Here is a 26,816-nt window from a genome sequence, read left to right on the forward strand (position 1 = left end):
TCGCAGAACAATATATGGCCATGGTGCCAGTGTAATTGGTCAAGGATTGCCTACACAATAACCTATGTAGAAACACGAGGACAGAACCATATTCTATCCACATATCCTAATAATGACATGTTTTTGCTTTCTTGGTGAACAATTTATGATTTTGTAAATGCATCACCAAAAAATGCCGTGAAAGCTTAACCTTATTAGTTACCAAAATAAATATGTATTTCCATAACAACGGACACAGCAAAATCTGCGACACTAAGAATTCTGATGATCCAGTGCTTAAAATGTCTCCCTATGCTCGAGGGGAGCCCTCAAGCATACATGGGGCGCTCACTGTATGTACTATCAGCACATTCAAATGCAAAAAAGTAGAACATGACTAGAGTGTATTGACGTGTTTCCACGTTCGCATGCGTTTGTAACCGTGGCTTAATTTTGGCTTCAAAGCATACGTCTGAGCCTCCTCCGTGCTTAGAAACCAGCTGTGTATGTAGTGACTGCATGTCACACTCTCATAAAATAACATGTGGCATGTGATCAGTTTTTTCTTGTTCACGTTCCAATTCATGCTGATGGTATGTATATATACATACATATATACGTGTGAATGTACGCGTGGGTTTATTTATGTGTGCATGCATGGACAAAAAGAATAAGGTTTCAAATGTTTAGCCAATTAGCCTATGGTGTTAGCAGTATAGCTCATCGTTCTTGCATAGTCAATTAATTGTTCTTTGCATAGATTCATTTTGCTCTCTGGATATAAATGGATAATCTTTAATATTTATTTTGCTTAACCCTTTGACTGCTACGTATTTTTCCAACTTCTGAGCCCCCTGTCAGGTTTTTTTTTTTTTTTTCTTGCGTGTTGGTACCATGGGCATTTCATGCTACATAGGAGCTGGTTCTTTGTCGTTGCTTTCTTCCGATGCAGAGTTCATCAACAGTTAACAAATCTCTTCGTCTGCCAGACTGCCACACTCATATGCCATGGCAACTCTGCCGACACAGAGCACTGTAAAATTTTGCTCCACTTGCTGTCAGCAAGAGACTGGTGGGCTAGTTGGTATTGCATGTTAATAGTTTTTAGCGCAAAGAAAAGCACGACACGAGAGAAGGCACACGCTGTGTCCTGGGTGCCTCCTCTCGTGTTGTGCGTTTCTTTGCGCTAATAACTATTGACATACTATCAGAAATTTAATTGGCGCGTCTTATGTGCTTAGATGGCCTCTCCACACATGGCACAACAGACACACCATGTTCCTTTCTGCGTGACTTTCTTCTAAAGAGGCAGGGAATGCACTGAAAATCCAAAACAAGTATACTCTGCGGGAGCAGTCAAAGGGTTAAAGGTGTTTTTAGCTGTTCACAGGGTGGAAGACCCTCCCACTGGTGATTGGCTTGGACCTTGGACAACAAGCAAGAGTGCTGCATCACTGTATAACTGAGATAATACAAATGACTGACACATTCAAGAGAACATAGATAATGTACTCACTTTTTTACTAACTTGATTAAATTAAAGCCCAGACTAGTGCTCATACATGCAATTAACGTACAAAACATCACTTATTAAAGCAAAAAAGTGTTTACAGCCCTGCCTTGAGAAGAAGCTTTAGCTCGGACCCCAACTCCGATGCCGCCTATTCAAATAACATGTAAAACGCAGAAACGTTTTTCTGAGATAAGCACTGGACTGATTTTAATGAAATTTGTTTCATTTGAGAGCGAAAGTTAAATTCTAGTGACTGATGGAAGCGTAATTTCGATTTAGGATCCGACTGTTTCTATTACATTTTCAAAAATTGGTATATATGTTTGAAAAAAAAAAAAAAAAGAAGCACGTGGTTTACAAATGCGTAGCTCTGCACCTAGAACAAATATCACAGTTCTGTAAACTACATCTATGAGAGCATCCAAAGCGGACAAATTGTATATGTCAAATTATATCTTACGAACGTGAATTTGTTACATTATTTACAAGAGTTTTGCACAAGTTCTACTCACATATTCGTGGTCTGTTCGAGAGCCATGTATAATACATCATATCTTGTCTGCTTTTGATGCATTTAACAGAATTGTGATATCACTTCTCATCGCTGACTAGTGCGAATTCGCAGACAAAATCGCACCACGTGAAACGGGCTTGTAAACTTCATAGTTTCGTTTTCAGAAAATTTGCGATTTCTGGCAATTTTTGTTTAAAAATTGAGACGACCTAAAGAAAAAAATAGTAACCAACACTCACTATATTTTAACGCTTTATTTTAAATGCAACAAACCTCATCAAATTTGGGTCAGTGGTTGCATGCCGAGAAAAACGATCCCCGAGCTGAAGTTTACTCTTAATTACGTAATGTACGGATCTGCCTCAGTGATTGAACAGGATAACTGTCTATCATACATCCAGACTGCTGGGCATAGCCTTGTCTGGCGTTTAAATATCCAAAATACACAAGGAATATTCGGTGGTAAAGTCTGAGCGATCAAGCCGGCAAGAGGGGGAGGGGCCAGGGCGTCATTTCCCCTGGATACGGTTCACACGGCGCACTTTTGATCACGATCAAACGCGGTCGTGTGACACCCGTATAAGTTTATAATTTACCCTTCACATATACCTCAATCGATCATATCACGTACAAACGCTGTTAATTGATTCTGCAGCTTTGCAGCTGCAGCTTACTTTACCTTGATAACCGTCTCACACGTACACACGTACGTGGCGGTCACCGCTGCTGAGAAAAGATGAAAAACAAACCGGACATTCCGTGACAGCAACGATGATGAAACAGGACATACAATGCGCCGGCCTCTGTCTATCTCAATTAACTTCGACCGATGAACGACACGCGAACCGCTGCATCAATGCATACCTGCAAAGCGGTCGGCGACAGCGTTCTGCAACAACCACGGCACGCACGGCAAGCCGGTGAGCTGTCAAAAGTGTGATAGCCATCGCCGTAATACACTCGCTCTCCGCGACTGAATGTCGAGGAACCGCTGCCACGTACTTCCCAGGAGACTTTCAGCTGTGAAATTCTACGACAACTTTGCGGTGGCACTGCACACGCCACTTGTTAACCTTGACCGAGCGCGCACGCGGCGAGGAGTCACCATAGGAGTCACCGTCAGCTGATGGGTGCGGACGCCCGGACGCCCGCATGTGGGCGCGCGTAAAACCCCTATATATAAAAAGTAGCGACACTCTCCTCCTCCTCCTCCGCCTTCCTTCCTCCTCGTTTCTCCTCTCTTTCGCGCTCCTTTTTCGACCGCTGCGCCGCCTACACCGCTTGAAACACGTGCACTTGTTTATCTTTCGCCGCTGATCAGATTCGACGATCGCCGACTGTGTTCGCCGCTATCGTTGTGCTCCTCGCCAGTCGGTGGACGCTTCTCGGGCGAAAATGGCGATGGAGCGTGATCGTAAACAAACGCAGCCAGCGCCCGGCGGCTCGACAGTCCACGCGGCGTCGGCCTCGGACAGGGTGCTGTGCGAGGAGGCGGCGGCATTCTTCAAAGCGCGTTGATAGGGGTTAGGCGCGCGCGCGCGGTGGCGCCCTACGTGGTTAGCGCTAAAACCCCTATATTTATAAAAGTAGCGCCATTCTTAGATATTGCCGCCACCGCTCTCACCCCGGCGCTTCCTCCTCGCCCTTTTAGCCGCCTCCTGTCGCTCTAGCCTCCTCCGCTCCCCCATTGGCCAATCCGTGTCACGTGGAAGTTCGCGTCGCGCTTTTGTATATTTTTTTCTTTCCAGCGCGCTCCGACTGCCATTCTCGGGCCTGTGCGACGAAAGTGCTGTACGCACAAACGGATCAAACGTGTTAGGGACAAGAACTTCGTTGTGATGGCATGCTGCTGCGCCTTAAGTTGCCGCAACCGACAAGGCGAGGGCAAAAGGCTTTTTTTGTTTACCATCCGGCGTGCGCAAACGCTTGCTGCACACTTGATATTTGCGCCGTCTCGCATCGTCGCATTGCTACTTCCAAAACGGCATTATTAAGACCAGTTACTGACTGACGAAGCAAAATCGCGCCTCAAAAACGTCTCCGCAGGGCGCGATCGAAGTTTTCCTCGGATTTCCTCTGGTAGCGCGTTAGCTGTCGTCTGCCACGGCAGGCCCGACGCAGGCGGCGCCACTGTCGATATCGCGCCTCGATCGCGCTGGTCGCGCCGAGCGCGATAGTGGAACAGAGGAGGAGGGAAGTGGATGGCGCTACTTTTATAAATATAGGGGCTTTAGTTAGCGCACGTCGGTAAAAAAAAAAAAAAAAAAGAGAGAGAGAGAGAGAGAGAGAAGAAGCAGAAGAACAAGAAAGTCAGCTTTGTTTGTAACGTCAGCAATCTGTCTGGTTTATGTTTTTAAGCAAGGTTTACATATATATATCGTTGGTCAAGCGCGCGTCGACGGCAGCTGCAAAGCTAGCTTGCACAACCCGTACGTTCTCCCGACACAACCGACGGATGCGATAGCCGGCGTCAGTGTAGCCTAGCTAGTGGAGTTACCTTTCGTTAGAATGTTCGCCCCGACCTCAAGCCCGTTTGAGCGATATGGCCACATGCGCCTGCGAATTTCCCAACTTCATCACTCCATCCTAGTTTTCTGCCGTCCCCAACTGCATTTCCCTTCTCTCGGTATCCATTCTGTGACTCCTATCCCTACATGGCCTGCCCAGCTCCATTTCTTCCGCTTAGAGCTTCAATACTTCTAAGCATGCATTGGAGAGATTGTCTCACCTTGCCCGACCCCTTTCTTGATAGGTATCTTTCTACTTTTCTTGTGGAGAACCAAGGTTGCTGTGCAATATTCGTAGATATTTGCCAATATATTCACGTATGCATGTTGTACTCCTTGGTTACGTAATACCTCTATGACTACTGGTATCTCTACTGAATCAAAGGAATCAAATGCTTCTTAATAACCTATGAAAGCCATATAGAGAGGTTGATTGTACTCCGCAGATTTCTCTATTGCCTGGTTGATACAGCGTTATTACGGTAGCGTTATTTTGAGAACTCGCGAAATCCGAAAACAACGTCTTAGTTTAATGGAAACTCACGCAAACTATGTACATATCTCTGCGGGGAAAAAAAAAAAAGAAAACACTGATGCTAGCTAGCCTTTCTCGATTCCTGAAAGCAAACATCAAATTAACTTTAAAACTTGTCTGCCTCTACCACGATCGGAAGATACTAACACTGCACTCTGCCTAACCGAACGTTCCTGAAACTGAAAGTTGTTCCAAAGTATCCTCAGAGAAATGAATAATAAAGAACGCGACCTGCCAAACGTGCCTCGAAAGAAGTGCACTACCGTCAAACAGAACACGACTTGTCACGAACTCGCGCAGAAGCGTCGCTCATCAACTGGCACAACTTGCGCGTGACCTTCTAGACTATATGGAAGGTCATATGCGTATTTAGTGCGTGGACCATATAGTCCACGCACTAAATGAAACTCAAAATGCTGCCGTGTTCTAAATACACGCGCGAGACACACACCAGCGCTTTGCTACTTTGTGTCCACGCAAGACACGCTTTAACGGAACGGTACAAACAATTTCTACAGGTATGGTTACACAACGGCTCCTTCAAATAAAGCGCTTTACCCTCAAAGAAAAAATAAATAAAAAATCTCGCAAACACTTCCGCAAAGTGAACTCGTACTCAAGCATGCCACTATAGGATTCAAACAAATGACATGGATTGACGTTGCAAGCGTATCTCAACCAAAAATGTCTACCTGCTAAAGAAACGACATATCGAGAAAAACAAAGTTTCAAAAATTTATGCGCCTGCAAACCAGCACTTTTAGAATGTCGGAGAGCTTCTAAAACAATTTAAATAAAAGTCTAAACTTGCCTATTGAAACAATCTCTAGTAGCGGAGATATCCAAACGATTAACCGAACGCTGAAATTATAAACAAACTTTCACAAAACCCGCGCCGCTTTTCATTTCAAGTAGCTTATGGTAGCGCCATATCTGCTTACTCCTAATTTGGATAACATTGTGATGTCAATGTCTTCCTTCTGTCCTCATCCGCTGGGAAAAAAAAATGTTGTCCAAAGTGATGCTTTCAGCTTTTGTGGCTCCTCATATGCTTTAACGCCAAATGACAGAAAAGTTGGAAATGTGTATTGGGCAACGGGGGGAAGTGTTCAGAGCCCAACAAAGTACAGCTGTGCTACTTTAACATTGCACACACAGGAGCAATGCTGAAACACAAGATGTTTCTGGCTTCATAACAAAGCACGTCTGCTGCAGCAGCCATGCAGTGAAGCCAGGAACACCAGGGATAACCACGCAACGATCACAAGGCACCCTGCGATGGTCGTCTCCTTGCTTGTCCTTCGATGTTGTCTGGGTGCCGTAACCGCCAGCCTGACTTGTAAACATGAACTACACAGGACAGGCACTTGTCCTGGGCAGTTCAGAAGCAGGACTGGCACCGCTACCGTGAAAAAGATCTCTGTCAATTGCATCACATTTCAGTATGAAAAAACAATTATTGTAGTTTTCCGTTTTATTAGTTACAAAAGCCTTCTTTTTTTAAAGGTGTGGCTCGCTCTTTGGGATTTTAGTTTTTCCCATAAAGTGACGTGGTTTTTTTACTTGGATTAAAATATTAAAATTTTTCTCTTCCCTTTTCTCCCCATAACTTGCTAGCAAGAATGTATTGTCCTTGGCAGCAGCATTTTCTGCATGTCACAGTTCCTGTGACATGCAGCAGGGTGTCACCGAAAAGAGACACCGAAGAGAGCCGCTCACTGGACACACTACTCTGGTAGCGGCAGACACCTCTTCGCAAGTTGAGCGAACAGTGGGCACCATGCTTACGCCACCACTTACACGTATCTCCCTGGCCCTCAATTTCGTCATGCACATACCTTTTAACCTGTCTTTGTGGCCCTGAAAATTGCTGCCACAAGCAAGTGAAAATTACCGCTGGTTGATGAGCTTATCAAAGTCTTTTCGCAGAGCTGACGTGGAAGGAGCCTCTTCAGGAGCTTAAATTGTTTAAGCCATATCTGTGCTTTTTAGTGTTGGAACTTCTCTTGTTTCTTCTGAAGCCAGATTTTTAACCCAGTATCCCGGTACAAATTTGTAGTTTGGAAACTTTTTTTAAGCATTCAGCCAGATTAGTAGAATATGCAGAGGTTTCCACGTGGTGGCTGGTTTTGACCAAATGCATGAAGAGGCAGTACAGTTAGGGGAATTGAGCTGATAGTGTCTGGTGGCCAGCAGTGGCCCTGGGACAGTGCCCCTTTTACTTTTCATATGCTTCACTGCACGTCAAATATTCACCACAGTACACTCTGTACACTTCGCCGCATAACGCGACTGTACTGCGGCGAAGTTGACGAACGGACAACAGCATTTTTTGTGGGGGGGGGGGGTTTCGAACGTTTTGAATAGTAAAAGTGTCTCTCGAACACAATCAATTACCTACCTATTCGAATTGAATATTCGAAGTTCAGAATATTCGCACACCGCTACTTTTAACCACAAACCTTTTTCTTATGGCTTGAGATCGCACAGCTGCCCCTTCTGTGCATCTTGTGTGCGAGTCTAAATAAGAACAGCACAAAGATGACATTGCTTGCCATGACATGGCAGCCAGAGGGGTAGGTTAAATACATACATTCAACATTTATTTTTTTCGGAAAAATAATTTCGCTCTCATTCCAGCACAAAGTTCTCACGGGGTTCCGAAAGACAGGGCAAACTTAATTGAGGCAGCATGATTGCTCAGGCTTAAGGGTACACTGATCACACTACTAACAAAAATTTCCCATAAGAAATATTTTTCCGATATTCACTATTAATTCAAGTATCGCGAGATTTGTACAGAAATCTGCTTTAAAACCAGTAATGATCCCATGATTGCATTTTCGCAAGCATTGGTAATGAACATTGTCTTCTAAAAACTACAGTAAAATGAGGCGGTGAACTTGTACAGCGCACTCGTACAACGATGCAGCGCATGGTGGCACACGGGAGTAATGCCTCTTGGTCGCAGAGCACGTGCAACTGATGACTACCGCACCATACTTGCTGCTTCGGTGGTGCCTGAAAAATGGAAGGCCATGTTGTTCGCATTGGAAGCAACACTATTTACACTGACTGAAGTCCGATGACAGTGACGTGTTGACCTTCATTTATCGCCAATACTAGCTGGGCGGTCTAAGCAGAAACTTGGCGATCAGAGGAAGGTGATCCGACGACTGCACTTCATTAGGCAGCCCACCAATGGCCATGAGCTGGTTCTGCGACATCAAGCGGTACGTCGCCAGCAATCGTAGAGGTCCCTCGACCACACTGGTATGTTTCACTTGGCCCTCCCTAAACATTGTGTCCTTCCTTTTCACCGAGTAGAAGATGTAGTCGACGGTGCAACTCGCACGTTGGTGGTGCGTGGTCACTTCGGCGTTAGCGCCCTTGACATTGTGCTTGTAGGCGGAGATCAGGTTCAGGAAGTGCCTCACGATGCGCAGCTGACTGCTGTTGCACCCTTCCTTGGCCGGCGTCGAGCCATTTGCGTCAGACGCCTTCGTTGCCGGCGCTGCATCTTTCGTGGCAGGGCTTTTCGCTTGCGAGCCCTTTGCAGGACTATTTGTGGCCGAGTTTGATGGCGAGTCCTTCTTTAGGGAGTCACTCGCCGATTCGTTTGCAGTAGCACTGCTTGTTGCAGATCCAGGTTGTGTGAGGTTCAAAGCGTCGTTCGATTCTACGCCCTGCTGTGCCGAATTGGCTGCACGAGTGTCACTGTCCTGAGATGTATGTTCCTTGGCTGGCACTGGTAGGTATCGGGAAGAACCAGAGATGTTGAGCTGACGGAGGCTGGCATCGAGGGGCACGTACCTTCCTCGATTCGCACCGTCACTCTGCCCAGACACGTCACCAGAGAGGAGTCCTTCATAGCACAGGCTTCCACGGGTGAGAAAAGTGTAGAGTGGCGAATGTGGCTCGCTGTTCATGTCGCCGCACAGCAGGATGGGAAAGTACAGCGGCACGCCGTCTGGTGAGTCTCCGCAGAATGCCAGCCGGTCTATTTCGGCGAGCAGGAGGCACAGCTGGGCAAGCTTTATGTCTCCACGGCGCGGGTTGAACAGCAGGTGGGTCGTTGACACGCACAGCCGGAAGTCCTTACCAAACTTGGCAGCACCGGCAACCGGCTTCAACATAGCGATAAGCGCGACGTTGTCGCGGTCAAGAACGGTAACGTCAGAGCGGGAGTACTCGATTGGCTCGAAGCGGTCCAGTTCAAAGACGGACTTGCGGAAGAAGATGCCGCAGCCATCCCGCTTGTCGCCCGTGCGCTGCTTGTAGAGGCAGCCATAACCTGAAAGAGAACAAGAGGATGTGGCATACAGAAGTTAACGTACAACAAAGCAGACAGTTGAGGTCCCCACCAGCAAATGCATGCAACCAGATAGCAGCACGCAATGAAAAGCACAGATAGACATTTCAAGTCAAGTACTATTGATAAGTGGCATCTGATGGCATAAAAGAAAAGATTGTTTAGTTGTCACGACAACCATAGTGGTAGTAATGAGACATTTGTGTTGCCGATCACTGCATTGCCAGTCAATGTTTCTGGCTTTAAGGGCTGGCCTAGATATTCTGATCGCAACTATCACTTTGCTGCAACTCGAGCTGGGAGTACAACTGAGACCTGACAGAGCCTCAATTGCGTGGCTACTTTGATAGCTCTGGGAGCAGCTGAATGATCAGCTGAGGCCAGTTTTCTCTGGCTCCAATTTCGAGAGGGCTTCGCATCGTTGCAAACAGAGTTGGAGCGGGGTAGGAACTACTCGAATGTACCACAAGTGTAAGTGTGCGCCTGTAGCAATGCATTGCTGCAGCAATGAAGGAATTGCCAAAGCCGAAAACCCTGGCACCGCCAACTTTGGCTGCCTTATTTAGTTACAGCTGTGCAGGTTAGTACGCAGTGAAACCCCCTCTGCATTTCATATAGAGGGACAGTGACGAGTCTCACACTTTTAAAAAAATCTAGTTTCACATAGATTTCACATAGGTTTCACACCAAGGCACACTTGACAGGCGGTGCATAAGGTCCCTTCAAATTGACTGCACTTTCTGAACCAGTTCTCGAGAGTGTCATGTGGTGTGCTGCCTTAGTTCATGTTGTGATAGCGCAGCGCACCACCTGCATGCATCGTGGCCTTTGATATGAAGGAGAAAAATGCAGAAACGAATCAGCTCCATCGTCTGCTGTGGGTACTTAAGCCTTTTCGACAAATGTGCATGTAGCAAAGAGCAGGGTATTTTCTTTTAGCTACTATAATAATCTATATCACGTGGTGCCAATAGAATGGTGGCTGTGGATGCCATTTATTTCATCACAAAATGCATTTCGAGGGAAGGCCGTGCAAATTAAAGCCATTTGGAGTCCTGCATGCCTTTACCAACACGCCCGACATACTTGTACTTCGCCTCCTCATGCCACCTAGAGAAACTGTTGTGACCAAAGTAGAAGACATTTACATCCACGCACCGCAATATAAACTAACACTACGCCATGTAGTCTGCTACCAATAGCTCGCACGACGCCTGCATTTCCTAAGTAGCGAGTGTCGGAGAACCATGAACTTGCCCTCAACTGCTGTTAGACAAATTCAAATAGAAAAGGGCTCAATGCAGGCAGCATGTGCTGAACTGTCAAATCAACGGCAAAAGTGTTGCACTCCCTGAACTAGTGTGGAAAGTGCAGCCACACCGATGAGACCCACAGGCAACTTCTGAGCAGAGAGGAAGCTATGCTGACCCATTTTCTCCAGCTCGGGCTTGAAGTCCAGCTCGTAGTGGTCTTTCTGAAGTTCTTGCAGGCAGAGGATCTGGAGCAGGGGGGGGGGGGGGGGGAGGACAATCAGTGAGGAGGGCAAGTCAGATTAACTGCACGATGCTCTGCGATGCCGCAGTCCCAGGCCACAGGTGGCCGACCCCGACAGCCCATCAGCCAAACGTGAAAGCCGAGGCTTTGCGGTCCCACATGCTGCTTTCGTAGCACTGATTTACAGAAAAAGAATAGAAAATAGTCAGCGCACGCTGTTCCAGTAAGAGTATAGAGAGATCAGATCTGTTACCAGCGAGATGCAACCATGTGGTCGACAGCATTCACTACTGTCCTCTGGTGGTGGAAAGCAATAGCACGGGTATTACCGTACAAACAGAGAGAGAGACTGCTTTTAGCAAAAGCACCACCCAGAGAAAGAACCCCGTGCTGTATCCATAATAGTGTTACGAAAATAATGCAGCTTTCTCTTTCGTTTTTGACCTTTCATTATGCGATGAGTACAACCTGCAGCAAACAGAGCTGTACAGAAAAACCAACCTTTTGACATTGTTCCTGTATCGATGTCTGCACTTAGCTAAACTGGTTTCTGAGACTGCAAACAAATCTGACTGCACACCTGCCAACCCGTGAACACTAAAATTCGTAAAAGCCTCATAGTAAAGTTGTAGAACAAGCCCAACTTTGCAAACACGACAGAAAATTCTGAAGAACTGGCAGGTATGTACCTGACCACTCCCCCCCCCCCCTTCCCCCCACTCACGTCAGCGTTGGCCTCCCTGAGCTCAGCAAGGAGGTTCTGTCGACGCAGGGGCCACTGGAGCACTTCCTCGTGACAGTGCTGGTAGAGGTAGGGGTTGTCCTCCAAAAGGCCTTGTGCCAGAACATTGTACGACAGCACCGTGAACACGAGGTCCTTGCGACTGCTGGAGGTGCCACTTCCGCCATGCAGCTGCCCTAGATCGGTGGGCACCCAGTACCGGCTCTTGCGTATGCGCTGCTTCACGTTCGCTGAAAAGTTTTCAAAACATGTTAAAAACATTTAATAAACATATATTAGAAATTGTTATTCTTCTAGTAAAGGTGCCGAAAGCTTGCAGTTATAGGTAATGCTAAAAATGAGGTCCAATTCTGTTTATCTTATTTCTTTCTAATTCTAGTCAAATCTCCTTTAGTACTTCATTTCCCCCCCCCCCCCCCAAAAAAAAAAACTTCTGGAAAAACATTTTCTCAGATTTCGCTAAACAAGGTATCAGTGACCTGTGCACATTCAAGAACTCCAACACCAACCTTATTTCTATGTCTACACTAGAGCAACAGATGCGGGACCTTTAAAGTTTGTGCATAGCTTCCAAAACAGGCAGCACAAACAAATACACGGTCTTGTTTGGTCTTCCCATCCATTTTAGAAGGGAAAGTGAAGTACCTCGCTGAATCAGTGCTGCTCAGGGTCTGGCACACTGTGACCCGCTCAACTATAGATTTCCACTGTGAAACTTTCAGTTAATCATCACATGAGCCAACAGGCTTAAGAAAGCCAAGGAAACTGTTTACAGTAGAACCTCGTTGATATGATACTATGTTGTACAATATCCTGGCGCCAATGTCTACAATCGAGAACACAAAAAATTACCCAATACAGTTACGCTTTTTTGACGACTGTATGTTCCCGGAAAACACTATCTTTTGGCACTAACGTTCAGTACATCGCCAAACTGCGATTGTAAGATACGTTTTCCCGGCCGCTAGATCCCATGTGAACAAGAAAAGGAGCAAGGCACGTCTGATCACGAGCAGTAGGCGCCCGCCACGGCTGCTTCTCCGCAGTCCTCACCCATTCATGTCGCACGAAAATGGCGGCATGCACTCAGTTTCCTTTTCCGGTACCAGCGAACCTCTTTGCGGGTCGTCGCACGTCGCATTCACAGCAATGGCCACCAACCCTATTGCGATAGGCACCTCCACTTATCTGTTTCAAGTACCCATGGCATAGTGCCATTGGAAGTGTTCTGCATGCTTTTAATAGGCTGTAACCAAAATGCGTCGCCACTCTCTGCTGCAGGCAGCGTGAAGTGAGCGTCATGTTACGGCATCGTATTACACCGTCACTCACCAGCGCAATTTTGTTTCGGTTTCCTGTCTTTGTCGTTAAAATACTACGCAACAGGAGAATGACAAAGTGCGTCTCAGACCTCTTGGGATGGACCAGCTCGGCACGCATTGGCGTCTTGTGCCACAATGATTTGTGCAATTCTCGCATTTTTTTTAGAAAATGTATGACCGAGGTTATACTGAATTACAAATCTGACAGACTAGCACTCCTGAGTCTAGACTATACCGTGTGTGTGTAATTTGATATTCAAATTCCCAACAAATTGGATCAGCAGACAACAGATGCCACCATAGTTTAAAGGGACATAAAAGGAGTCAGAAAATCGGGTTTTAGGCAGTGCTATTACACCGCTGATATTTGTATCACCGTAAACAAGAGAAATCAGAAATTCAGACAGCCACAGTGCTGTATTTCTCAATGAAGAAATAAAAGTACAAAAGTGGGCGCTAAAACGGAAAACCAGCATCGCGTTTGTTACGGCAGTCACATGGCGGGCAGGGAGCGCTCCTAATGGCTAACACGAATTTGAATCACTGGCGCATTTGTTTGTGCACATTCTGACAGCACCAAGCTGCACATTTTGAGGCCGACATTTCAAGAGCTGCCTGGTTATCTCGAGTTTCTTTGGTTGCTGCATTCTAGCTGCAGCCTGATGGCGATAAGGACATCATTCGCACAAGATATGGGAATCTGGTTCTTTTTTTCCTCAGCAGTGAAGCTATGTCATATTGTGCGATCTGACAGGTGCAAAGATAGAAAAGTTTCGAATTGTCATGGGGCGACGAAGACGTCGGAAAGCGTGAAATACAGAGATAAGGCTACCCACAAAAGTGAATGCTGCCTATCTTGCTGACGCTGCGAGAGTGCATTGCGTATGATTATCGGCTCTTGATAAAACTGCAAGGTGTTCGAAAATGGCCAGCAAATCGCACGATACTGCACAAAGCAAAAGGTTTTTTCTTGATACATTTTTATTTTTTGAGTTGGGGGTGGGTATGTGCACCTTTGTAGTCGTAAGTCGGAGTGAAGTCGCCCTGGCAACAGAAATGTGACTGGTGCATCGGCATGGCTGCTCTGCCAGCCTGACAACAGCCAGTGTCTGGTGCTACGGGAACCTCGCCGGCTTCACCGGGTTTCACGCAGCGGCTCGATTGCTCGTATCATCCGCAGCGGCACGAAAAGAAGCTTGCAACATTCGAAATATGACACATTGTAAGTTAATGGACGTGGGGGCTGGTACTTTTGGAAAATTCATATCATCCCGAAATTCATATCAGGTGTGATCATATAACCGAAATTTTACTGTATTTCACGGTGATATCGGCGTGAAATTTTTATATTTACTTTGTTATATCCGATAACTTGTTATATTTGCGTTCGTTATATCAAGCAGGGTTCGTACAGGTTTCCAAGAAAAAAAATCAAGGACTTTTCAAGGACCTTTCAAAAAATTTAAATAATAGAGTTTCCAGCTGCCACTTGCACAATTTCACAGTGCTTTGCACTTCTCGCGTGGCTTCTGAGAGCACATTCGCCCATAGAAGCGATGTCAAAGGTCTTTCTGCAGGTTGTGCATTTCGCGCAGTGGGGGTCCGATGCATCCGGCGCGACCCATAGTTTGTAATCGTCGTTGCTGAGCCAGGCACTTTGGAATTTACATTTCCCAGGCATTATTCTGAACCATGCGCACTACAACCGAAACGGGGGAAAAAGCAAACAAAGCGTCGACGGCACTGGAAACAAAGCACAATGTGGCCAACAGACAACGCTCAGGCTATGAGGCTGTACCTGTTTTTAGTAGGTTGCCAATAAATCCATCCCAAGGCAAACCCCCCCCAAAAAGTGAAATACTACCAAATTCAACTGTTAAGATTCATGTAACTGCTTTTTCGTTACAAATAAGCATGATGGCACGTCTTGTATTTTTCCCGAGGAGGTCAAGACGCTCTAGCCTCATTGTGACCAGCAACTTATGGCTTTTGGCCAACCTCGAAGTCGAAGCAAGCCAGAGGGTAAAAAAATAAAAAAGTGCGCGACGGACGCGCGCTCGCTTCTTCCTCGAGCAGGAAGTTTGACTTCGTGGTCCCGGCTTTGCGGAAAGCAATGAAGTTTCCCGGGGCCACCCTCAACCGCCATATAATGTGAGTCGCACTGTCGGACCCCGTGAAAACCCCAAGAATTCAAGGGTTTTCAAGGACGGAAAAGAAATTCCAGACTTTCAAGGCCTTGAAAACGGAACTTTCAATTTCAAGGGTTTTCAAGGATTTCAAGGACCTGTGCACACCCTGTCAAGGTTCCACTTTTGTTAAAAGACCACAGTGTATACGTCACCAACACGTCATTCTGCTGGTGACCAGGGCTCCAATTTATTTATAAATGCAGAGAGCAGACAGCTGGCGGTTCCAGCGGTGCTGACAGTGAACTGCTGCGAGATGCAAGTCAATGACACGCCTGTGGTCAGTTGACATCACATTTTTGTTGATTGCACCTACATTCATTGCAATCGTGTTTCACTCCATTTTCATTGAATGTGTATTTAGCCATATTTGTATCTATGATGCCTCAAAAAAGAAAGAATGCAAGAATAAGCAGGTTACATCAGTAGCACACTAGTCAATGGCTTCATCTTTAGCCATATTTGTATCTGTGATGCCTCAAAAAAGAAAGAATGCAAAAATAAGCAAGTTACAGTACAGTATAGACCACTTATAACGTAAGTTGTCGGAGTCGCGAATAGCCAAAACCACACTATAGCCAAAACAACAATTTTGTTGCGATAATGGACACTCCAGGCGCATTTCTGCCGTCGCTGTCACCGTGCTCTAGCTTCCGTATTGGCTTACTAAATAAATTAACAAGCACGGTGTCACGTGCACACAAGCAAACATGAACACATCTCACTCGTTGACCGCGGAAACGGACTGTCAAAACGCTCGAGTGACGAAGCGCGGAGAGCGAATTGATTTTCGTGCTATCATGCCTCTCGCTTCAATGCGACCTATAAGCGGTGAAAACACGGCGTGCGGCAGACTTTCCCCGTCGCGGATTGCTTTCAAGATAGGGCCAAGGCGATCGTATCACCGAAGTGGATCGTCGCAGATTACGTCCTGCTTCGATCCACTGAAACCGTTCCGCATTGCTTTGCTGGCGAAAATCCTCTCCTGTTTGTGCCAGTCCCGAACACCCGTGATAAGGTCCGATTTCCGTCCGTCTCCGCACACATGATCACTTTACTTTTATGCGGCATCACGATGAACTTGGTACATGCTGATAGAGCAGATGCAGAGAACGTGAAGACAGACAGTAGACTATTGCCTAAGCACGTGTACTGCAGCACATGGAGGAAGCTACGGTAGCTAGGCTCGAGTAGCTAGGCTCAACGCGCGTGCGAGGCGGCCATTTTGAAATGCGCACGGCTATATGGTAATGCAGATTTAGGGTCGTACTCGCCCTCAGGTCCAAAAACAGGTTTATCGAAAAAAAAAAGTGCACATTAGATTCGAGTTAATACGGTATTTGTGGCTTGAGGGGAGTGTTTGCCGTCTAGGCTGACTGCCTAACTTCCAGGAAGCCGCACTGTAACCGGTATTTCGTGTCCCGCAAGTGCACTATCAGTGATACGCGTATACATAGAGTGCTATGGGAAAGTTAACCGGAGTCTGAAAAGACCGTATTGTTGCGCCAAAACGTATATTTAAAATTATTTACAAAACAGGCGAGTAGTACAGGCGTAGCAGCAACCAGCCAAGATGGCGAGGAGCAACCTCCCCTTCCTCTTCTTCAGTGCCGGTCTAATGCTGACATCTGCTTCGGTGCCGGTCTTCTTCTTCTGTCTCGCGTCATTACCCCCCGGGCGAAAACACGCGCACCATCCGGGCAGGTCAGAGTGCAGCATCAGCGGACGGGTGATACGGCTTCAGCCGGGCAACATGAACTACGTCAGTCTTGATTGGCGCAGAAGATAACATTGGTTGTGCCGGTGCAATCTCATAAGTCACGTCGGTAACTTGGCGCAGAACGCGATAAGGACCATGGTAGCGTGGTAGAAGCTTCGCGGAGAGACCAACGTGTCGAGTTGGCGACCAGAGGAGCACTAAGGATCCAGGAGCGTAACATACATCCTTGTGGTGGCAATCGTAACGGTTCTTCTGTGACACCTGAGACATCTGAAGGCGGTCACGCGCGATATGACGCGCAGCGTGCGCCCTTTCGATGGCATCCTGTGCGTACTCCGATGGTTGTTGTGGGGCGGCTGGTAGTACAGTATCCATAGGTAGTGTCGGTTCCCGGCCAAAAAGAAGGTAAAATGGTGAACAACCTGCCGTATCGTGGCGTGACGAATTATAGGCAAATGTGACAAAGGGTAATGTAGCATCCCAGTCGCGGTGGTCGGCGGAAACGTACATGGACAGCATGTCGGTTATAGTGCGATTCAGACGTTCGGTGAGGCCATTCGTCTGAGGGTGATAGGCGGTGGTGACTTTGTGTTTCGTGGAACAGGAGCGTAGAAGGTCATCGATGACACGCGACAAGAAGTAGGGACCGCGATCGGTGAGCAGTTGACGAGGCGCTCCGTGATGCAGAATAACATCGTGAAGGAGAAAGTCGGCAATATCGGTGGCACAGCTGGTTGGAAGTGCGCGCGTAATAGCGTAATGCGTGGCATAGTCAGTCGCGACAGCGACCCATTTGTTCCCTGATGCTGATGTAGGGAAGGGTCCGAGCAAATCGAGGCCGACGCGGAAGAACGGCTCTACTGGGACATCGATAGGCTGAAGAAGGCCGGCGGGAAGCGTCGGTGGTTTCTTGCGTCGTTGGCAAAGTTCGCAGCGGCCAACATACTTCTGTACGGCGCGATAAAGGCCAGGCCAAAAGAAACGACGCCGCACGCGATCATAAGTGCGCGTTACACCAAGATGACCTGCTGTAGGTTCGTCGTGAAGCTGCTGGAGGACAGTAGTACGCATGTGGGAGGGCACCACAAGCAAGTGTTCAGGGCCTTCGGAGTATACACTGTGGCGGTATAAAGTGCCATTATGTAAGGTAAACATCCGGAGTGACTCGTCAGGGGGCCCGGAACTGAGACGGTTGATGATGGAACGTAACGCTGGATCACGCCGCTGTTCATCGCCGAAATGAATTAACTGAGATATAGAAAGGACACAGGCATCGGTGTCAGGGTTGGTGCTGTTGGGTGGATCCACGGGATAACGGGACAGGCAATCCGCGTCCTGATGTAATTGGCCAGACTTGTGGATGACGGAAAACGAGTACTCTTGTAATCGCAAAGCCCAGCGTCCGAGACGGCCTGTAGGATCTTTCAGCGAGGAAAGCCAGCAGAGCGCATGGTGGTCAGTGACTACCGTGAATGGGCGGCCAAAGAGGTACGGCCGAAATTTGGAGATTGCCCAAACAAGGGCAAGGCATTCACGCTCGGTAATTGAGTAATTGCGTTCTGGGGCAGAGAGCAGGCGGCTGGCGTACGCTATGACGCAGTCACGACCATGCTGGCGCTGGGCAAGGACGGCTCCGATTCCGTATCCACTGGTACGGCCGAAATTTGGAGATTGCCCAAACAAGGGCAAGGCATTCACGCTCGGTAATTGAGTAATTGCGTTCTGGGGCAGAGAGCAGGCGGCTGGCGTACGCTATGACGCAGTCACGACCATGCTGGCGCTGGGCAAGGACGGCTCCGATTCCGTATCCACTGGCATCCGTCCGAACTTCCGTAGGAGCAGATGGGTCGAAGTGCGCCAGCAGAGGAGAAGTCGTCAGAAGGCGGATAAGCGCAGAAAATGCCTGAGCTTCGAGATGGCCCCAGACGAAAGGCGTATCTTTCTTGAGAAGGTCGGTGAGCGGACGGGCGATGTCAGCGAAATTTTTGACAAAGCGACGAAAGTAAGAACATAAGCCAATGAAGGAGCGAACGTCTTTGGTTGAGCAAGGTGCAGGGAAATGCTTCACGGCGCGAATTTTTTCTGGGTCAGGTCGGATTCCTACACCATTAACAAGGTGGCCGAGCACTGTTATTTCGCGGCGACCAAAATGGCACTTGGATGAGTTAAGCTGGAGACCGGCGCTGCGGAACACTTGGAGGATGGCGGACAGGCGCTGAATATGGCTCTCAAATGTCGTTGAGAAAACAATAATGTCATCTAGGTAACATAAGCAGGTCGACCATTTGAAGCCACGAAGGAGCGAATCCATCATGCGCTCAAATGTGGCTGGCGCATTGCATAGGCCGAAGGGCATAACTTTAAATTGGTATAACCCATCAGGTGTCACAAAAGCGGTCTTCTCGCGGTCCATAGGATCTACGGCAACCTGCCAATAGCCACACCGCAGGTCGATGGACGAAAAATAACTCGCTCCGTGGAGGCAATCGAGAAAATGTTGCGCGAAAACGTATATTTACAATTATTTACAAAACAGGCGAGTAGTACAGGCGTAGCAGCAACCAGCCAAGATGGCGAGGAGCAACCTCCCCTTCCTCTTCTTCAGTGCCGGTCTAATGCTGACATCTGCTTCGGTGCCGGTCTTCTTCTTCTGTCTCGCGTCAGTATTATATCCGGTCCTGCACTATAAGCGGTTACGTTATAAGTGGTCTATACTGTACCAGCACTCTAATGAATGGCTTCACATGGCTTCATCTTTGGGCATCATGCAGCACTAATCCACTACTTTAGCTCGACTGAGATGTTTGGCTACAGTGTCAAGCTTTGTTGAGCAATCTATCGTATATAAAAAAAAAAGAGACCACCATAAAATTTTAGTTCAACCGACTTCTGAGTAGATGGCGCAACCCGTACACATTCGCAATTTATCTCGGGAAAGGCTGGGAGCGCGTGGGATATGTGACACGGGTTTCATCAGGGAGGGTTAACAGCAACTTACAGGCAGCAAGGACTGGGTCATATCCTCTCTCGGCAGCTGGTGTGCTGGCAGTGTCAACACCACTGCCCACCTGGTCATCGCTGATCACAGCATCAGTGACATCCATCATCACCTCAGCTGGTGGTTGCTCAGGGAAGCGCCTCTTTGGCCTGGCCCCGGAGGAGGGATCGGCAAGGTCACAGACCATTGGTGACCCTGGCCTGCGCTTGTTGCAGGGCAGTGGCAACTGGCCGGCATCCAGCAACACGTCTGGGTTGGCAGCCATGGCGTTGGCGTGCAGCAGTCGGGCCCTGCCTGGAGCCAGAAAACAAAAGTCAGCACCGCTCGGCAGCAGGCCGTCTTGTAGGTTAAGCAACGTACACTCGTGGGAAAGTCTGTTCATGCTGAGAAAGACAACACGATAGTGAAGAAGACATGACAAGCGCAAAGCACAAGTTCGAAGTTGTCCCGTCTTCTTCGCTGTCATGCTGTCTTTGTCTACACAATTTTATAATCTTTAGTACATACTGTCATGTGCCAATATATATGCCATTTGACAAGATATAGAAAACTTAGATCAACTTATACTCTAAGGTGCCTATTTTAACTGTTTAAGTTTGCCAATACCATAACAGTTACATTAAGAGCTTTTTTTTTTTTTAATGAGAATTTTTGGACCTCTGCTAATGTTGACATAATCTTGCACTGAAAACCATCATAAGTGGTCAGGATAACAAAGCATAAACAGTGTCTGAACAAGGGATTTCGCTGAAGCCAAAAGAAGGTCTTCATCAAGTCCGCTTGTTGAAACAGTGGCTTCAACGACATCCCCAGTCTCATCCCTATTGATCACACCAATTTTCCACTTTCACGCGATCCTCTGTCTTGTTTCGCGGCAACAACTGTATGCCGACTAGAGAAGCCAATAACAAGGGCAGACTCGGACCTTATCAAGGTGACTGTCATATATCCCATGCATCGAGAACCATTATTCCTGCAGCAATTTACAGCCGCTTTTATCAAGTCCTGGCAAACTGTCTTTTTTACACTCTCTAGTGCTTTCGCTACTGAAGCCGAGCATTTGAAAATGAAGCAACACTTTCACAAGCGACAGCGAAGTTCCTCTTCTGGCAGTGCCTTCACAGCACAACTATAGTTGACTGCATTTCGCGGCTCACAGTGAGACCACAGAAGACCAAGAAACATGCAAAGGTACCAAAGAACTTATGTGTGCCACTATGCAATGAGGGTGGCTGCTGTTCGGCCAATTCCACTGAGCAACAACAATCGCCTGTGTTTGGTTTTCTACACATACCGCTGCCTTCCTTTCTAAATGATACGCCTATAAAACACAGGGGCGCTACATGATTTGACCTCTTGGAATCTAACGGGACAGGTTGTAGCAGCCACAGTGTCTCGTCACTTTGTCAACCAACCAGACAGGATGCTGCGATGTTGCCTGATAAACCATGTCAACATGCAAGAGTTAGTTGCTGCCGAGTTAAATCGTAAAACACTGCAATGGGCATGGTGGCGGTGCAAAAATGTCATCGGCCAAAAGGGAGCAGTGCCAACTTGCGACTAGTAGGCTGAATGAAATGTCTCTCCTCGCTTCGAAGTGTTGCAGGGTGTGGAGGGCGCTTTTTGAGCTTTACTGTTTCGCAACTCGTGCTTTGTGTTTTCAGCTTGGTTGTGCAGCGAGCCTCTGTTCTCCATGAACCAAACATGCAATTGCCACAATCTCATCGACCATGAGCCAAATTAAAGAACAGCCACCTCCTCCAACCAGCTTCTTTTTCAAACCAAGAAAAACTGTAATGGTTAAGATGTAGGAGGGGACAAAAGGAGGAGAAAAAAGAAATACAAAAAGAAAATCAAGGAGAGAACAAATAATAAGATAAAGAAGAACAATGTTGAACACACTGCGCTACACCACTCAGAAACTAAGACAGGCCTCCAAATAAACCGATTAGTTGAGAGTCAGTGCTCGTCCTAGGCAGTTATACTGGTTCCACAACATCTTTGCGCTACCGCCATACAAAGCACCGCAGACTCGCAAGCTCTCACCTAGGGCAATCCAGCTTGCGACCGGCAGAGGGGCCGTAGGCCTAACACTGTTGGTCAGGGCCCCGACGGCACCCTGTGCAGCCACCGAGGGTGGGAACACTAACACGGGGGGCCGGATCAGGCGGAATGCAGCACTGGGCCACCACATGGCCGGCTGCAGCTCCGGCTGCGGCCCTGGCTGCTGCTGTTGCTGCTGGTGCGGCTGCACACGAGGCAGTGGACAGTATTGTGCAACCGGCAGGGGGCTAGATCGCGCACGACCCCGACTGAGCTGAGGGATCCCGTCACCCGCAGCGCTATCGTGCGCCTGCTGGCCATTGGCACCTGCTCACGATGGGGGAGGAGAGCACAAGGAAGGCAGGGTGACTCAGTGGTTGATGGCAAACACGGCTAGCCGATATTCTAGTTGAGATTATGGCGTTCTAGCTTGTCGTATCAACCTTCACGGAATACAAAGTTCCCGGAAATGTGAACTGCAGCAACACCACTGGTACCGACATCTTTTGATGCTCTGTCCAACCCGCAATGCTTTAGACACGTTTTCGTGTTACACCAATGTTCATGTCTATGAAAAGTTTTTAAAAGGCTATGTGTTAACTATTACGTTCCTACCAATACTTCGCACTAGGAGCTAAGAAGATTATAGATGATTACTACAATAACAACTCTTCTCTGGTGAACTCTGTGCCACCAACCTAGCTGCTCATGTTTGCGTCTCTAGTAGCCCGATATTCCACAAACGCCAATGTGTTTACAGACAATCTAAAACTCCACATTAAGAGAAAGAACTCGAGAAGTTAGGTCATGTGTGCAGAGAGCACATAATCAGTAGTTTATTACAGTAACGGAATATACACCCAGTGTGGTCCTGACCCAGTCAGGAGCCCTCCTTTCGTACTGCCTCATGGGCAATACCGATGTATTGCCTAATAAAGTGTGGGGGAGGGGAAGATTAACAGGGGCTGAGGGAAGGAAAACGCAATTGAGGATGGCCGAGGGTTCATCAGCAGCGTGACGAGGTTGATGAGATTGGAGAATTGACACACACGGACAGGATGATGAAGTTGGCTGATGCACGACAGGGGTAAATGAAGATCAAGAGGCCTTCATTCTACAGTCAACATAACGTACCTGTATGCCGATGACAAAACATCCCAAAGCAAGACAAGGGCTGTGAGACATCATGATGCAGAGCTCTGTATTAATATGGACTACCTGAGGTGCACTTAAGGCGACACAAAAGTAAAATATCAAGCCGAGTTAGATGGATAGATTATTCATCTAGAAGTCTATAATAACTTTCTTTGTGTCAATATATAACTTTACTGCGTAGAAAACTGCTACTGAAGGTACCACTGTCCGAACTGCCCGCGCCAGAACAGACGAGTTAACATGGCCTACCTCTTTGCTGCTCTCTGTTAATCAGTCAGTGCTGACGTCACGTGAGAGGTACCATTGTCCCCCAACAGGTGGCACCACACTTATTTTACATTCTCGTCATTTTCTTGCTTATGAAAGCTCTGTTCTTGTTACGAATTTGCTATTACAGAAGCCTAATGTTTCAATCAAGCTAGACTTGATATGTTCCTTTAGTGTCCCCTACAACTTGACACGTGAGCATTTTTGCACTTTACGCAGCCACCATCACTGGCAATCAAACTCAGGACCCCGTGCTTGGGAGCAGAATGCCATAACCACTGTGCCACGGCAGCAGGTAGGCAAGTTAAGCTTGCGGCAGTGTGAAGTTGGAAGAAGGAATAGATGCAGTTACATGTTTTTCAGGTGTGACAGCTTTTACCCACTTTTGCAAAACCCTTGTACCTGCAAAGCTAACTGCAAGAAGTTATCCGAGAACTGACAAGAAAGCTTTCCTGCTGAATGCCTACTTGTTTAACATATTAGTATCTTTTTCGAAGTGCCAATCACTCCTGCAGTTTCTCATGTGCCTGATTAATTATTTCAGTTCAATTTATTTCGGACATAAATACACAATGTGAAATCTGTCCACAAGGTAAGGCAAAAGTAGACTCCGATGTCTCCTGACGAGGCCCTTCGCCCCGGACTTACATGTCTGACAGCCGATAAGACAGAATCACAGCGAATTATAACATTTCTGTTCAATGTCTAATACAGGGAGGGGCTCACAAACCAGGTCACTCAATATGGCAATCAGTTCTGCGGAATCCCGCAACTAGGTCACAGTGAACCCAAGGGCTATGCAGGCATTGGCAATTATTTCTCTCGTTCAACACCTCTGACAATCGAACACCGCAATGGAGACTCCCTTTATACCCTTTATACATAGAACGCACCAGTAGGCAGGCACTATCAGCCCAGAGACTCGAAAAATTACTAACAGAATTTGCTGGATGCAGCAACCGTATCTGAAACTATCCTTTTTGTTAGCTTGTCTGTCTGCCTCACAGAGCAACCAACCTAGGTGACTTCATAAATTCAACTCATCAATTCGATAATGACCTTAATGCTGGATCACGAGGGTTGACACACTGGCTCATTGGTATCGCATGATTCACTGTACAGCATAGAAAGGGCAGGGCAAAGGCAAAGTGGACGACGCACAACGCTGAGCGTTCTCCCCTCTGCTATCATGTGTCATATCTGTCTTTATTCTGGCTTTTCTGTGCTGTACAGTGAATTATGCACCAGATCATGGCAGAAGTAACTGCCAGCGAGAGAATATGATATGCTCAACATCAGTTAAATATGTAACTCAATGACAGAGCAAGAAATAGCAATCCGCAAAAAAGCAAGCTGATCTGAAACAAAATGTGTAAATAAGAGTAAGCATAACGTAACCTTCTCGAATTGATTAGTGAAAAATAAATTTGAGAAACAAACAGACATTTGCTTAAGCCTACCAGTGGAATTAACCTTTGCAAACATGCTAACCATGCAGAAATGCACAAAGGTGAATCACAGGGACACAGCATAGGAATGAGCCATCACCATGCTGCTTGCAACAAACATAGCGACTTAAACAATGTAAAGCTTTATACAGAATGCACAAATGGCACTATGAGGAATCTTAATTAATGCAAAAATTTTAAATGAAAAGTCCTGGTACTGATTCAAGACAGCGTTAATGAACATACTGACCCCCCCCAACCTCTATTCTCTCATGGCAAGAGCTAAGAATGCTCTACGACTATTTTAGGAACACCTCAAGGGAAGGAGTAGGTTCCAGTGTAAGTACCAATTTTTACTTTGAAATTTAATGAATTGCTGAAGAAGCAACCAAGCACGCATGTTTCTTTGGGTTTCACTATCAGAAATTATTCAGCTGAATAGTCTGCAGTATTTTTGCCCAGCTTGGCTAGTTACCTCTGCGGCTTAAATAATGAGCTCAACTATGACATTATGTAAGCGTAGAAGTACACGTTGCTTTGTTAAACATCAAGCTTTAACTTTCTGAAACAGTGCAATGGTCTCAGGATAATGTCCTAAAGCATCTTTAGGATATTTTATTTTTTGTAACTGTGATGCTATTTCAAAACGCTTAACTACTGCTGTAAACAGTTGTCACCTGGTAACACAAGGATCTACGTTACAGGAACAGCTACCACAATATATATATATATATATATATATATATATATTTACGGACATACACTGCAAGATTTTACGTTCCGTTAACTATCCTTAGTTAACTTCTCCCTTTCATATCAATAACAGCAATCCATCTCAGAATTCAAGATAACCAAGCAGGAGACCTTAAACGGGCAAGGGTATTACGAAAACGTGTGAGTATATAGTACAACCGGCACAATGCTCTCGTGACCTCTAGAGAACGAAAGCACGCTGACAGTCACTACAAACATTCGTCGTACTTGCAACGCGCACGTTTTATACGCGATTGGAAATGCCAGGCATTTCAGTGAGTCGGGTACATTGCGATCGAGACGATCACGGTTGAAACGTCGATACTTTACCGTAGGTTTCGTCCGCGGTTCATTTTCTGTCGAAAGCCCGCGAAGCTAGGCGAACGGTCGCCGCCGATTGAAAGTCGTCTACACCTGCACCAATCGGCGCCGTGGGGCACAGCGTCTACCGTACTTTCGAACAGACACCAGAGAATCAGACACGCGCTACGACGGTTGCGCAAATTCAACGGAGTCTTGCGCAACTGGTAGTTCAGTCGGTTGGAACGGAGCTGCAGCTAGCTTTCGAGACCGACCGCAATCGCGTGCTACGGCCGCAAGAAAAGTGGAATAAAAGTTTTAACGCTATTCCGCACACTGCGTTCCTCCAAATCGGTTCGCGGATTATTTCGAGAGCAGCGGGAGATTTGCCAGCGCGAGCAACGTTTAGCTTTCATCGGGGGAAAAAAATATATACCTAATATTCCTCCACGTGGGGGAGGAACGGCGGCAGACCCGTTTTTAGAGGCGCCACAAGTTCGCAGCACGACCTACTGTACTAGAGTAGGTCGTGGTTCGCAGGCGTCAAGGCGACGCGGTCTTGGAGAAAGCGGAACGCTAACTAACCAGCTGTCTCCGGCGAAGGCTGTTCATCGCTCATACTTTTCCTGTGCCCATTGACCACGACGAGAAAGCAGCTGTGCCCGACGTTCGCTTATTATCCCGGGTGCTTGATAACCACACAGAGATGAGGCGTCAACAAAACGCCCTTTCCACTCTCGATGACAATCACGAGGGCGGACAGGAACTTACGTCAGACAGGTCCACGAGGCACAGATAACATCTACCGCGATTTTGGAAGCCGCGAACGCGAGACGCCCTTTTGTGGAAATCTGTCGGGGGAATTTATTTACCAACTGGCCGCCATCTTGTGTTGATAGCGACGCGAGCGCCACCTGCGCGGTTTGTCGCTATTTTGTCGTCTGCTACACACACAACCGCACCTCGTATCAAAAAAACGTTGCCTTGTGTTCAGAGGCACCTTTAGGCTTTCCATAAATGTATTTTAA

At 47.1% G+C, this 26,816-nt stretch overlaps 2 protein-coding genes across 7 annotated transcripts in view; both read right to left on the reverse strand.

Annotated features, from left to right (window-relative positions):
* Nucleotides 1-3,145, reverse strand: part of LOC119458028 (medium-chain acyl-CoA ligase ACSF2, mitochondrial-like) — a 29,324-nt gene extending 26,179 nt beyond the window's left edge. Inside the window, exon 1 of the mRNA XM_037719818.2 lies at nt 2,871-3,145. Within this exon, the coding sequence (XP_037575746.1) occupies nt 2,871-2,953 (83 nt within the window). The 5' untranslated portion in view covers nt 2,954-3,145. The remainder of the gene's footprint in view (nt 1-2,870) is intronic.
* A 4,489-nt stretch (nt 3,146-7,634) lies between these two features.
* On the reverse strand, nt 7,635-26,697 carry LOC119458026 (protein angel homolog 2). 6 transcript variants are annotated; one of them, XM_037719815.2, is made up of 6 exons: nt 26,560-26,697; nt 21,869-22,192; nt 19,823-20,116; nt 11,579-11,826; nt 10,789-10,858; nt 7,635-9,342 (listed from the first exon to the last, which is right to left on the reverse strand). In XM_037719815.2, the coding sequence occupies exons 2-6, from the start codon at nt 22,014-22,016 to the stop codon at nt 8,171-8,173; spliced, it is 1,932 nt and encodes a 643-aa protein (XP_037575743.1). In that variant the 5' UTR covers nt 22,017-22,192; nt 26,560-26,697; the 3' UTR covers nt 7,635-8,170. The 6 variants fall into 6 exon arrangements, with proteins under 6 accessions (XP_037575743.1, XP_049526637.1, XP_049526635.1 ...); XM_049670680.1 differs by having other exon boundaries at nt 21,869-22,070; nt 26,560-26,680; XM_049670678.1 differs by lacking the exon at nt 26,560-26,697 and adding an exon at nt 26,374-26,531 and having other exon boundaries at nt 21,869-22,070.
* Between the last annotated feature and the right edge of the window lie 119 nt (nt 26,698-26,816).

This window comes from Dermacentor silvarum, chromosome 7, assembly GCF_013339745.2.
Source record: "Dermacentor silvarum isolate Dsil-2018 chromosome 7, BIME_Dsil_1.4, whole genome shotgun sequence".
Classification (NCBI taxonomy): domain Eukaryota; kingdom Metazoa; phylum Arthropoda; class Arachnida; order Ixodida; family Ixodidae; genus Dermacentor; species Dermacentor silvarum.

What these genes read in the sequence shown, in the direction of transcription:
- LOC119458026 (XM_037719814.2), bottom strand. Translation starts at nt 26,407, where the DNA reads ATGAGCGATGAACAGCCTTCGCCGGAGACAGCTG. An exon ending in CGCAAGCTGGATTGCCCTAG is followed by an intron (nt 20,117 to 21,868) that starts GTGAGAGCTTGC and finishes TTCTGGCTCCAG; the next exon opens with GCAGGGCCCGACTGCTGCAC. An exon ending in TGACCCAGTCCTTGCTGCCT is followed by an intron (nt 11,827 to 19,822) that starts GTAAGTTGCTGT and finishes AAAACTTTTCAG; the next exon opens with CGAACGTGAAGCAGCGCATA.